This window comes from Eleginops maclovinus, chromosome 14 (assembly GCF_036324505.1).
Source record: "Eleginops maclovinus isolate JMC-PN-2008 ecotype Puerto Natales chromosome 14, JC_Emac_rtc_rv5, whole genome shotgun sequence".
Lineage (NCBI taxonomy): Eukaryota > Metazoa > Chordata > Actinopteri > Perciformes > Eleginopidae > Eleginops > Eleginops maclovinus.
Window position 1 is genome coordinate 3,504,228 of NC_086362.1, and position 12,975 is coordinate 3,517,202.

The following is a 12,975-nucleotide window of genomic DNA, read 5'->3' on the forward strand; positions in this document are numbered from 1 at the left end:
CCTAACAACACGGATCCATAAGAGTTTACAGAACACCTTCCTGGTTCCACTTTGACTTTGGACAGTAGTTATAGATGATGTGTGATGCACATGATTTCTAAGACGTGCTCACTTGGATAATCAGATGTCTTTGGGCTGCATGATGAGGTGCACAGTCACTTATGCAGTCGCCGTAACAAACAGGACTGTTTAGATGCCACTGAAAAGGGCTAAAGAAACAGCCAGAGATACATGACTGCAGGCTCTTCAAGTGTGACGCATGTTCTGCCCACGATGCATACCAGGAAGAAACCTATTGAATTCTGTGGGAACAAAAACAGATATAAGGACGCGATGTGCAGCTGTGTCATGAGAACGTGACAAAGGAAAATGAAAACAGAGAAAGGACTGTCTTTTACAAAATGGAGGAAATATCATTACATACATGGTTTATCACCCCAATCAACACACACACACACACACACACACACACACACACACACACACACACACACACACACACACACACACACACACACACACACACACACACACACACACACACACACACATTAGCAGAAATGTTAATTAAGATGATTTTTTTGCTGAATCTGGATGTATTTTCATAGATTTTGTGACTCCAATCAAAACCTTTGATTAGGAAGTAAATAAATCAGGGTGTTGCCGTCTTGAACTACATTGTAAGGCCTATTCAATTATCTGCAACTGTTAGAGCTAATGATAGTCTTGAGCATGCAATCACAAAAGGCTATACAATAAAACCCCACTGACAGGTCTTCATGCCACATTTAGTTGAATGATAGCTGGATTGACATCAACATCACGTGCAAATGGTCTTTATGGAAGTTTTTATGGTCTTTATGGAAGTTTTTGTAACCATATTGATGTGTCATACAGCAATCCTCCTCATAATTAATGATAGTTTATTTGCTTTAATGGGTTAACAGACAAACACCATATAGCTAGTTCAGAAAGATCAGCATACAGGACTGCTTTCTTATTTAATGGTCATATTTTGTCTAACTTCAGGGGTAAAAACAAGTCTGATCAACATCCAATAATTGATCACATGACAATTGTACCTTGTGTGCATGAATGGAAACATGAAGGTGAGTCATGCTTCACAACTTTCCACCCTCAACAACCCAGAAATAACATCGTAGTTTAAAAACTCAGGAACTTGCAGCTAATTTGATAATTGCTCAGTTTGTAATTAAAGACATTAAAAAGAAGGAGAGAAGGAGAACCAGAATTACCCGTTTTGAAAAGAGAATGTGGGAGGATCTTTGAAACTGCTGTCCTTGTTTATTTCGAGAAGACTGTTTTGACTGCATCCACACTGCTAACAACACACGAGGAGCATCAGATCTTCGACACACACAGGTAAAACATTATATCAAGCAGATAGTGTACAGAGCATATACAATGACACATCACTACGCTATGCTTTAGTCTGAATTGATGTTTGGCCAGGAACGCTAACATTGTCAGGAAGGTATTTAGAGGTGGATATAATGGAAGTTGCATTTACGATGTACCAAAAAAGGCAAAGTGTCATTTCAGTGGATTTCATATGAGGCACAGACCTTTGAATCAAAACAAAATCTATCCTTTAACCAGTGATTGAGGATAAATGAATTTGCAAAAGACATGCGCTAAAGGTAAATCAGTTTTTTAAGTGAGGTACTTTCCAACAAAACCCTTTCACCTACTTTAAAAGTTGTATATCCAACTTTTAGACCCATTTGCCTCATTGTTTCCACTAGCTTTTATAATGCTGCATCTTGATTTTCTTTTCTGAACGTGTGCTTGCCTCTTTATGTAATATATATCCACTACTTTATTTCTGCGCTGTCCCTTTCCTTGTAACATTTCTGATTTAAATATCTGATTCTGATAACGTTTCAGTGAACAAATGAGGCCCTGAGCAGAAAAATGCTCGACTACTTTGTGTTGTAATCCACGTGCTCCCCTCTACTGTAATAACCACTGCTTTGCACTTTGAGTATTTTCAATGTGAAGACATAATACAGTTGTTCTATATAGCTGCTTTGGTATTTTTATTCATTTTTGACATATAAAGCAAGGTGTCGTCGTCATAACATACGTTCTGTCAGGGTTGGGGAAACAAGACCCAAGTGCTGTAAATCAAGGGGAAGCAGGTAAGGGTCAAAACGCAAGCTTTATTCAAAAGCTGTTGGCGACAACACGAATCAAGGGGAACACAGGACATGAAAAACACTTAACTCCAGACATGAAGGGCGACAGGAACAGGCAGGTATCATGGACAAGATCAGGGAAGAAATGACGACGACCGAACAACAGCCAAAAGGGGAAACAGGGACTAAATACACATGGGTAATCACAAGACGAGAGACAGCTGGAAGGGGGAGGAGAAACACAGGGGCAACAGGTGAACACAATGACACAATCAGGCACAGGAGGGAAACGCAGACAGGAAGTGAAGCTTAACGTGACAGAAGTGGGGAAAACATTTCAAAATAAAACACACAACACAAAGACATGACAGATACGAAACACGGATCATGACACGTATAGAAAAGTTGAATTTGTACTTTATCACATTCCTGTAAATACTAACACCTATAGGTTGAAACTCAGCTTTGTTTTCACATTATAATATGTACAATAAGTGTTGTTACAGCTTGTGTAAGTGAAATAATGTTATTTTCCAGTCAGAAACATGGCCTTTGCTCTGTCCAAGGATCAGTTTCGGTGCAGCATCTGCCTGGATGTCTTCCGCAACCCCGTCTCCATCCCATGTGGACACAACTACTGCCTGGGATGCATCAAACGCTTCTGGGATACGAGGAATAGGTCGGAGTGTCCTCTGTGCAAAGAAGACTTCAAACCCCGTCCGGATCTCAGGGTCAACATAGGCTTGAGAGACATCACGGATCAATTTAAAAAGTCTGTTTACATTTTCTGACTTGCAAAATCAAACATACTTTCTTGAGCCAATTTGACTTTAACCACATCTGTTTTGAATCTAAAGGTCTATAAAGGGCCAGCCTCAATACAAGCCAGCCCCGCCAAAGAGGATGGGGCATAGACGACAACAATCGATGTCGGAAGAAGTTGTCTGTGACATCTGCCAAGGAAAGAATATAATGGCGGTGAAGTCTTGCCTCGTCTGCCAGGCGTCTTACTGTGAAATTCACCTGACGCCACACCTAAGGGATCCAGTGTTGACGAAGCACATGCTGACGGATCCGGCCACCTTCGTCTCCAGTTGCCTCTGCAGAAGTCACAACATGCTCCTGGACATGTTTTGCAAGAACGAACAGACACCTATTTGTGGGAAATGTAGAGAGAGGGACCACAGATACCATGAGATCGTCCCCATTGAGAAGGAGAGCAAGAGGGTCAGGGTAAGAAATGGAATACCTTGAGATAACCTTTTCAAGTCAAAATGTATTTCCTTATCCTGATAGATGCCTTACAGCGTTCTTGATTATGAATTGCTTTGCAGACTCAGATGAAGAAGATCGAAGCAGAGTTTAATCAGATGGTCCAGGAAAGAATCAGAAAGCTTAATGAGATCCACGTGTCAGCAGAGTTGAGGAAAGTAAGTTTTGTGTCCCTTCTTGACTTTAACAACAGCTGTCATGGTTGTCTTTCTGCATTTCGCTGAATTCTGACTAAGTATAAAGAAACCAAAGCCCCTTTCTCCAGTAGATGTTACAATTTCAAAATGCAAAATGAAGCTGAAGTTAACTTTGTGGTTAGGAACCAGAGCAGTCGTGTTCCCATGTAGGGCGGTGGTGGCGAAGTCCATAGGGGCTTGGCCTGGGAACTGGAAGGTCACCAGTTCAAGTCCCCGAAAGACCAAGTGCCACCGTGGTGTCCCTGAGCAAGACACTGGTTACCTACACTGCTCCCCGGGCGCGTACATAAAGGCAGCCCACTGCTCCTAACACTAGGATGGGTCAAATGCAGAGACCGCATTTCGTTGTCCTAGTACTTGTACTCTGTGCAATGTACAATAAAGTTGAATCTTAATCTTAATCTTAATCTTAATCTTAAAGCAGAGAAAAAGATCACTGCAAAACCATGACTTTCTTTGTAGGAATGTGGATTCAGCCGGTCTATTGGACCACCGCTTCAACCCAGACTAAAATAACTTAACAACGATACTGTAGATTGCCATGAACTTTAGTGCAGCTGTATGTAATAAAGTTCTGTTACCACGGGGTAATGTATGTGTATAGAAAACATGCTTTTTTTTCCTAAAAGATTTTTTCTAAATGTCGACTTTTAAAGATGTCCCATTATTCTCTCATTATTCTTACTCCTTCTTCATGTGGCCCTGATCATCTTCTTTTAAAAATTCCAATAATCTTTTCAAAAATATCTCTTTTTCCCTAAAAATTCTGACGTCCCACTATTCTGTCATTATTGTAACTCCTTCTTCACGTGGCCCTAATCATCTTGGTTTAACACACTTTTTGTCTCCCAATCTTTTTTCGTTTTGATTTCTGATTTTTTCCCCCAAATTTTAATGACCAACTATTTCTTCAAAATTATCACCTTTATTTTCCTCCAATTTCTGACTTTTTTTTCCACTAAATTTGACTTTAAAATTCGAAAAAACTTAATTTTCATAATCTGTTTTAAAATTAGAAGATTGTCAATACTGGTTAATGACCACATACTGGCATTAACAGATACATTTCCCTTTTGTACTGTAAAATGGAATCTAAAAAGTGGGATACATTAGTCAGTGTCAAATAATCAAAGAGGAAAAAATCAGTTGCGATTAGAGTATGACTATAAACCAAACATATCAACTCAAAGATAGACAGAAGTGCTGCCCCCTTTTGTCAGAAAAAATAACTGTCCTTGTTTTTTTTCTTAGTCCCTAAATCAAATATTCAGTAAATGCAGAAAAAACACTTTGCAATTAAGTTCCAGTACAAAATCCGACTTTAATTTGCATTATTTCACATATTAATTAATATCAATTTGTGCACATCTGCAGAAAGATAGAGAACGGCAGATCCAAACAAGCATTCAGGAGGTCCGCAGGGTGATAAGCGTCATTGAGAAAGACCAGTCGTTGCTCATGGAGAAGATTGAGCAGAAGCATGCAGCCGCTGACAGGACGGAGGAGGAGCTCATCAAGGATCTCAGGAAGGAAATTAATGAGCTGCAGAGAAGAAGAAGTGAGCTGCATCTCCTGGAGACCACCGAGGAACCTCTTCATCTGCTAAAGGTTGGAAGCAACCTTCATTCATACTTTCATCCATGCTATCGAGTGAATCAAACTAATGCTGATCATAAGCAATGTGTCACCGTCGTCCTGTTGTAGAGTTTCCCCCCTCTGAGTGCTCCACTGGCCACCACGGACTGGTCCCAGGTCACAGTTTACTCGGACAGCTACATGGGGATTCTGAGGAGATCTTTCACCAAGCTGGTGAATTTGTGCCAGAGAATTGAAAAGAAACTGTCTACCGAAGGTCAGTGACTTCAAGAAATGGTTAGTTAAATCCCCAAATAAACACATTAGAACTGTCGATCAATGAGTGTATGCTTTATCATAGATATATCACTTTGATTTTTCTCAAAATTACAATGAATGAACAGTACATATTTATATATTTGGAACTCACAATTATTTTCTTCTTTTCTGTAGAGTTGAGTTTGGCAAGTCAATATGCAGGTAAGTTTACGAATATCTGAAACCATCACCTTGTCATACTAATGTCTAGTACATAGAAACAAAAATGGCCAGAAACATGTACTTAAGCATTCAATTACTTCTCGTACAACATTACATTTCTACGTAAACATACAGTAGCTAAACTGATTTGAGTTCAGTAGCGCTGCATGCCAAAAAGCCAATTTTGTCCGCCTATTTTTTCGTTTCAGTTTGTTATTTCTGTCTGAATGAATTGACATAACTGTACGGTTATTGTGTGAACGTGCAAAAAGTGTACCAAAATAGTGAAATATTGGACTTTCACTAATTCCTTTTTCCTTTCCGTCTCCAGTGGATGTGACTTTGGATCCAGTGACTGCTTCCGCTTGGCTGTGTCTGTCCCCGGATGGGAAACAGGTAACATTACATGGCAAGACGAATGCCCAAAATATCTGACATATTCCAACACTGGAAAGTAACTCATGCTGATGCGGATCCCGATTCACAGGTGAGCCTCAGCAGCCAGCAGAAGAAACCCCCTCCCCCAGACGACCCTCTCAGATTTGACTCCTGCGTCTCCGTTCTGGGGAAACAAAGCTTCTCTTCTGGGAGACGTTACTGGGTGGTCCAGGTAGGAACTGATACAACTCCGACCGATAATCAATCGTCCAAGGTTTGTAAGAATGTGTTCCTGCTTGATGGACTGGCTGTTTTTCAAAGTGAAGTTGGCCAATGGATGTCATCTGAAAGTAGAGAAAGGAAAATGAACTTGCAGATTCCTTTATGTGAAAGAATAGCTCTTTGTCGCTCCCTTGTGGCTGTAAGGATGTACTCGGTAACAGGTGAAGACAAGATCATCAGAGACTGGAATACATTTTGATCCAACCTCTATTTATAATCTTGGATAGTGACAGAAGGCCAACATTCATCCTGTGGAGGTTTCTCTTAAAAGTGAGCCTGGTTGCAGCTTTCATTTGACATTTTTTCTTAACTCAATTCTCTACTTTTGGTTTCAGGTTGGGGATAAATCAGACTGGGATCTTGGTGTGGCGAGGGAGTCCATCAACAGGAAGGGGGCCATCACGGTGCGCCCCGACGGCGGTTACTGGGCGATCTGCCGGCGAAAAGGGATTCTCAGTGCTTGTGCCGGACCCTCCGTTGCCCTCCACCTCCAGGAAAATCTCCAGAAAGTGGCCCTCTACCTGGACTACGAGGAAGGGTCGGTGTCCTTCTACGACGCAGATGCAAAGACCCACATTTACACTTACACGGGTTGTCTATTCACTGAGCCTATCTACCCGTACTTAAACCCGTGTCTTCATGACAACGGGAGAAACACCGCCCCATTGATCATCTGTCCTGTTGAGGTTGGGGCCCCTGCAGAGATGAATCTGACCTTTTAGGGGTTATTTAGATCCAGCATTTTAACAGGAGACTGGGGGCTCTTGTTTGGAGGATAAAGTCTGTGCACATTTCCTTATCCGCCATGAGAAAACTTGGAATTTGACTAACACTACGCATTAGTAAATAAGGCGTTTAAGACGTATTATTGAAATGCACAACATCGGGATACAAAGTCAAAATTGCATAACCATGTGTTTCCCCTAAACAGCCAGTAGGGGGCAGTTGCTCCAGTTGTATTGAAGTCTATGAGAAAATGACCCTACTTCTTACTTGATTTATTATCTCAGTAAACATTTTCATAATGAGTGTTTGGTCTCAACTGCTTGTCTATTGTCTTCCTCATGATGTTGGTCTAAATGTAGAGTAATAAAGCCGTTCAAGCGTCATAAGCTTTGTGGTGGGGCCAACTTGTTTCGACAGGTTGCTCGATGTTGTCGGCTTTGTTGTTGTACAAATTCTCTTGTACTTTGCTCCACCCAATCGTTGGCATTTGTAGTTTCAAAGAATCAAGGTGGTAACGACCAAAATACCAAAATGGAGGCTTCTATTTTTGGAGCACATGTGGCCACCGTAAACCGGATTTGAATGTGATTGTTGATACGTTCTGATTCTGCGACTAAGCTATAGAACCTGTTTCGGTTTGATGACTGATTGTTTTTATTTGATTTTCCCATTTGTAAAATAATCCTGACTTTTTTTGCATCATGTTTTTTTCCACTACACAAAACGCAATTTTTTTAAAGCTGCATTTTTTTTTTTTTACAAGTGTAAGTGTTTATTGCCAGATCACCTTAATATAGAACAGCTGGGAACACTACACTACGGTTCATGCATTTATCCATGAGGTTTATTATATATTTGTTTTTAACCCCTGTTTCCAAACATGGAACTGCTTCTAACATATTTCTACAAAAATGATTTAATTGTTTTAATTATTATTATTTTTTTGTTGTTGCCTTTAATCGGATAGGACAGTGGAGAGTGACAGGAAAGTGGGAGAGGTGGGATCCGGAAAGGACCACGGTTCGGGAATCGAACCCGGGTCGCCGGTGTGCGGTGCAGGTGCCCCAGCCAGTTGTGCCACGGCCGGGGCCGGCTGTGCTTTATTAAAACTAACAATGCACAGTAGAGCTGCAAACGGACACACTGGATGTGATAGGTTTGCACAAAAGAAGGCTGCATTTGGAGGAGCCCTTGAAATGGGACAGGCCTCGTGAGACCCTGAATTGGGGTGTATCTCGAGTCCCAGCTGGCATCACTTGTGAAAGTATTTGTGTTGTATGGGAGCTATTGAGGTGCACAGCACAAATATACAGAACTATAAATATGCTTCCAATTTTAGCCATGCTTCCTTTGGGCATTCCAGTACCGGCCTGCTGACCACTTTGGTCCAGACTGAAGTGCCTCAACTTATCTTCAACGGATCTGAACAAACTTTGCTGCAGATATTAATGTTTCTATGAGAAGGAATTCTACTGATGTTGTTGACACCAGACCTTACTTCAGAACAAAACTGTGACATTTCCATCCGCATCTGGTTAAAAGTCATGCTGCTAATTAGAAAACATCAGCGTGCAAAGGAGAGTAAACGTGGTTAACATCATGCTTGCTAAACATGCGTGTTTTTTGCGTGGTTACGGTGAGAGTTAAGGTCAGGCTAACCTTAGCATTTAGCTGTAATCCCTGTGTTGTCTAATTGACTCAATTACACCACATCTACATCAATTTTTCCAGAAAGAAAATGGCTAAAGGACCCCAGACTGAAAATGAAAAGCCGACGAAGACTTGAATAAATGAACTTACATCAAATGAAGACATACGGTGAGTCAAAAAAATGGCCAACACCCAAACCCAACAACAACAGATGGGTACATATTTACGAATCGCAGGGTAGCCGTGCCCTGAATCATACATTGTGTAGCTGGGTGCTGGGAAAAGCAGCTCAGGGCCTGACTCCTCCCCGAACCACTCCCCCTAATTAGAGAGAGTATAAATGGCACCTGCTGCAATCATCCTTCCCCATGACCCTGTCCTCATGGTCGGTGGTGCAGGTAGGCTGTCTTTGACCACATGTTGACAACAAGTTATTGTCTCTGTACTGACTTGCTTATATTTCCTTACAGTCTGCTGACTTCCTATGGTGGTAAGTGGAGCCTGAAGGAATACAAATTGTTTGTACCACATGGCCATCCATTTTTTAACCATTGTTGTACCATTTGTTTTAGGTTTACCTGCTGCTGTTTTGTTCACTGCTGTTTAGTTTAGTTCCTTTTGCCAGCTGGGATTTTCTTGTTTGTTTAGGTTTAGTTTTTAGTCTTAGTTTGCTATTCAAGCTGAGTGCCAGTATATGGGGAGGGCTAGTCCGTATCACTGTTTGCTGTGGTGGAGCTCACCGGGGAGCACGAATGAGTGACCTACTTGCTGTGACTGGTTTGCTGACTGCACCTGTGAGTATTTGGTTGCACCCGCGTGTCACAAAGTAGTATGCTACCCCATTAACTGGCCTCATCTCACCGAGGTTTAGTTTATTTTTCTGTTTTGATTTAAATGTCAGCTTTTACATGAAGATTTTAAAACATTTGTCAGTAATAAAGATATTAAACTGTACTATTGTTTACAACGTGATGACTTTGTATTCTCTTTTTAGCATCCTCTTCTTAGCTTCTTTTGTTTTATTCATAATTAATAAGTTTATTTTCTGTACAAAACACGTCTCTGCCTGCCCCTCAGTACGAACTTGTGCCCAAATCTTTGAAGGTTTATATCTTGGGGTGCAAGTCCCCAGGAGGCTTTGTCGGTCCCCCTTTTATTAAACTTTAATACTCTACATTTTCACCTCACCACCCCGCCACAATTTCTTCTAAAAAGGACCATAATATACAACATGAGCACCATGCTGAAGCCTTCTGAAAATGAAGAAGCCTTGAGACTTAAAACTATCAACTTGTCAGGAAAATCTCAATATAAAAACTGAGAAGTTTTGCAACCATTGGAGAAGCACTTTTTTGAAATTCATCTTTGAAAATGTTTAACAAAATGGAGCAAAACTGTGCATGAAGTTTCTCATGTTTGGGTTTCTGGAAGTGAACACAATGGTTATCAAGAATATATTTAGAGCATAATTAATCCCATACATAACTCACCTCCTTATTGCATAACATTTCCTACAGGTATTTTATACAATGCAGTAAACTGAGAGTGCATTCATGCCAATTGAATGTGTTGTTAAAAAACAGGCATGCAACCCAGGCTGGATGTCTCTCAGTCTCTTTAAAAAAAACAGAGTAATGCAGACGTGCCAGCTGGAGCACATGCTTAAGTTACCTTCCCACGATGCCATTGTAGCCCGACTACGTTGGTACTCTGTTGAAGCGTTTTGAAAGCAGCTTAAATGTATTGTCAGCACATCTAATTTAGGAATAATTACATCAGAATGAAATGGAAAAAGCTCAACATAAACATTAAAGCTCCTGTAAGTGTGCACAAGCTCTTTCAAAAACCAAAGCCCACAATCAGGCACAAGCTTTGAAGTAGTTCAAGCTCATTGAAATAGTTCTGTGTGAAAGGTGGAAGTATTCGTTTCATCTCATGCTAAGAGTTAGGGTTAGGGTTAATGCTTCTGAAAGACACTAGGCCATGTTGTACTTTAAAATAATTCTACTGATGTTCAGGTATGCGCTGTCAAACACCTAAGCACGCAAAGGGAACCAAAACAGCCCGTCCTAGTGTGTCGGTTGAACAGGCTTTGACTCTTTTCAAGTGTGCATTGGACTCTAAGTATTATGCTAGTTCAAGATAATTCAAAATGTTTGAGACCTTTTCCAACTATTTGTTCCCACACAAGTTTTTTTAAGAAAGACATATAGGTTAGTTTGAAGGAAATGGCTGGTGTTTTTTCCAATGCATATAACTAAAAAACAACGAGCTATTCGCAATACTTTCTGCTGCTTTTTAGCTAATTCATTTCTACTAAATATGTCAATTAGGCTAAGCAAGTACATTGTTCACCGTGTTCAGTACAGCTTATGGTGGTGGAAATGCGATTGCTTAAAAAGACGAATGACTTGTAAAGTAGTTCATACTTTATACTGTACAGTTTGAGCTTTGGTTCAGTTGTGCATTTACAGTATCACATTCCTGCATGTTTCACTTCGACAAACTTTCTCCAGTGGGCTTTTGCCATCTTGGCTTCAGCAGGTTGCTGTTAAAGGGATTTGTTTGTGTACTTTACTGACCTTCCCACACAACAATGTTTTGATTCAGATAAGGAACACACTACTCTAGATTAGAATCTGTCTGTCAGAGTGTATTGTTGAAACGCAACACCGATCAGAACAATAGTAAAATGATATGCTTGGAGAGGTGGGAGTGTGTGAGGGAATGTGTTGAATGAAGTGTAGGTAAGGAAATTAACTCGAGGACAACTCTGCTCAGTTCGCCTTTGATTTATGTCTCCTGTGACATAAATCAAATCATCTGGGTGTTCTTGTAAGATCGTGACTCACACACTGTAGCCAACGTTTCCCTTCATTGTTTTTATGCAGCCATCTTTACAGATTTATATTGAAGATAACCAAATGTTATTTCTCTATCATTCCTCATCAAATTCTTTCTGGTTATTATTTGACGTATGCTGTTGCAAAACATTGCAGACGGCATGTTTAGTTCTCAGCAGTCGTAAACACGCCGGCCCAGCAGCGGCTGTACTGTTTCACCTAACCCGAGTTGAACCTGAAATAAAGATCAGTGTTCCTGTTGCCTGCAGTCTCTTGCATCTTGCTTCATCGGCTCTACTTCCCTTGTTTTATTTAGGGCAGCAGTGGCTTAGTCTGGGGTCGAAAGGGTCACCGGTTCACCAGAAAAATGGAGTGAGCTGTAAGCCTGGGAGGTGCCAGTTCTCCTCCTGAGCCACTGCCGAGGTACCCTTAAGCAAGGCACCAACCCTGTAACTGCTTGCTGGCGCCGGGTACCTGGCAGCCTCCCTGTGTGGTTGTGTTTGTGCATGTATATACTCCCTTTGTGTAATGTGTGTAAACACTACAGAGTGGGGAAATACATTTCCCTGTAAGGGATCAATAGAGTATATCTTCTTCTTCTTCTTCTTCTTATAGGACATTGTCTCGTATCATTGTAAAAAAGAATATCAAGTATTTAGTCTTTTTGTTGTTGCCGTCAAGAGAAGCTGGTAAAAAAAGATGCATCCTGTTGCTCAATTTTTTTTACATCAGCTGTCTGTACCTAGTCTAGTGGGTTCCAACCCTGTTTTAAATCAGAAATGAGTAGAAATTAAAGCACTAAAGATGTAAAAGTACAAGCCAGATTAGAATAAAGATGTTTTTTCTTTGTCGGTTGTATTTTGCTAAAAAGCTTCCACAATTGATCGTGACTAAGTATACGGTAAACCACGGTATGGATTTAACTAGTGGTAAGTGATGCACAACAAAGACTAATTTCTGAATTATGGCTCATTAAATGTAATTACTTCCGGCATAAATAAACTAACAAAGACTTGATGACAAAAATTAACCACCAGTGATGTCAGATATTGTTTATTAGACCATTCACTGTTTGCTTGTGTGAACGTCTCGTACCGGCAGATCGATGTGGGGTTTTTTCTTTAAGCTTGCCAGAAAAAATTGGGACGACAAAACCTTCAGACAATTTAATGGTTTGCACTTGATTTAAAAAACAAACGTCACTGGTTCGGATGACTCTCATTGCTCTCACAGGGTCATTAATAGTGAAAAAGCTATTGACCCTGTGAGAGCAATGAGAGTACATCCAATGATAGTATTTTTCACAAGAATTGCACATGGCACATTATCCTGCATATTGCTATTATTTTAGGGGATTTTCTACATTTTATTTCCACACACACACATTAATTATCATTAGCAATTGATGTTCAC

The 12,975-nt window shown here is 40.6% G+C and overlaps 1 protein-coding gene across 2 annotated transcripts; it reads left to right on the top strand.

The window, feature by feature from the left end:
• Positions 1-1,284: 1,284 nt before the first annotated feature.
• LOC134875916 (zinc-binding protein A33-like) lies at positions 1,285-9,712 on the top strand. Of its 2 annotated transcripts, XR_010167305.1 has the most exons (11): positions 1,285-1,383; positions 2,697-2,931; positions 3,017-3,392; positions 3,494-3,589; positions 5,003-5,236; positions 5,333-5,480; positions 5,657-5,683; positions 6,015-6,079; positions 6,171-6,293; positions 6,679-8,887; positions 9,190-9,712. XR_010167305.1 is itself a non-coding variant. In XM_063900655.1 (10 exons), the coding sequence occupies exons 2-10, from the start codon at positions 2,705-2,707 to the stop codon at positions 7,063-7,065; spliced, it is 1,683 nt and encodes a 560-aa protein (XP_063756725.1). In that variant the 5' UTR covers positions 1,285-1,383; positions 2,697-2,704; the 3' UTR covers positions 7,066-9,712. The 2 variants fall into 2 exon arrangements, 1 of the variants encoding a protein (XP_063756725.1); XM_063900655.1 differs by having other exon boundaries at positions 6,679-9,712.
• The last annotated feature ends 3,263 nt before the right edge of the window (positions 9,713-12,975 follow it).

Excerpts from the sequence above, each read along its gene's own strand:
- LOC134875916 (XM_063900655.1), top strand. The coding sequence starts at position 2,705 with ATGGCCTTTGCTCTGTCCAAGGATCAGTTTCGGTGCAGCATCTGCCTG. Across the intron at positions 2,932-3,016 it reads ATCACGGATCAATTTAAAAA|GTCTATAAAGGGCCAGCCTC; the intron begins GTCTGTTTACAT and ends TTGAATCTAAAG. Across the intron at positions 6,294-6,678 it reads GACGTTACTGGGTGGTCCAG|GTTGGGGATAAATCAGACTG; the intron begins GTAGGAACTGAT and ends TTTTGGTTTCAG.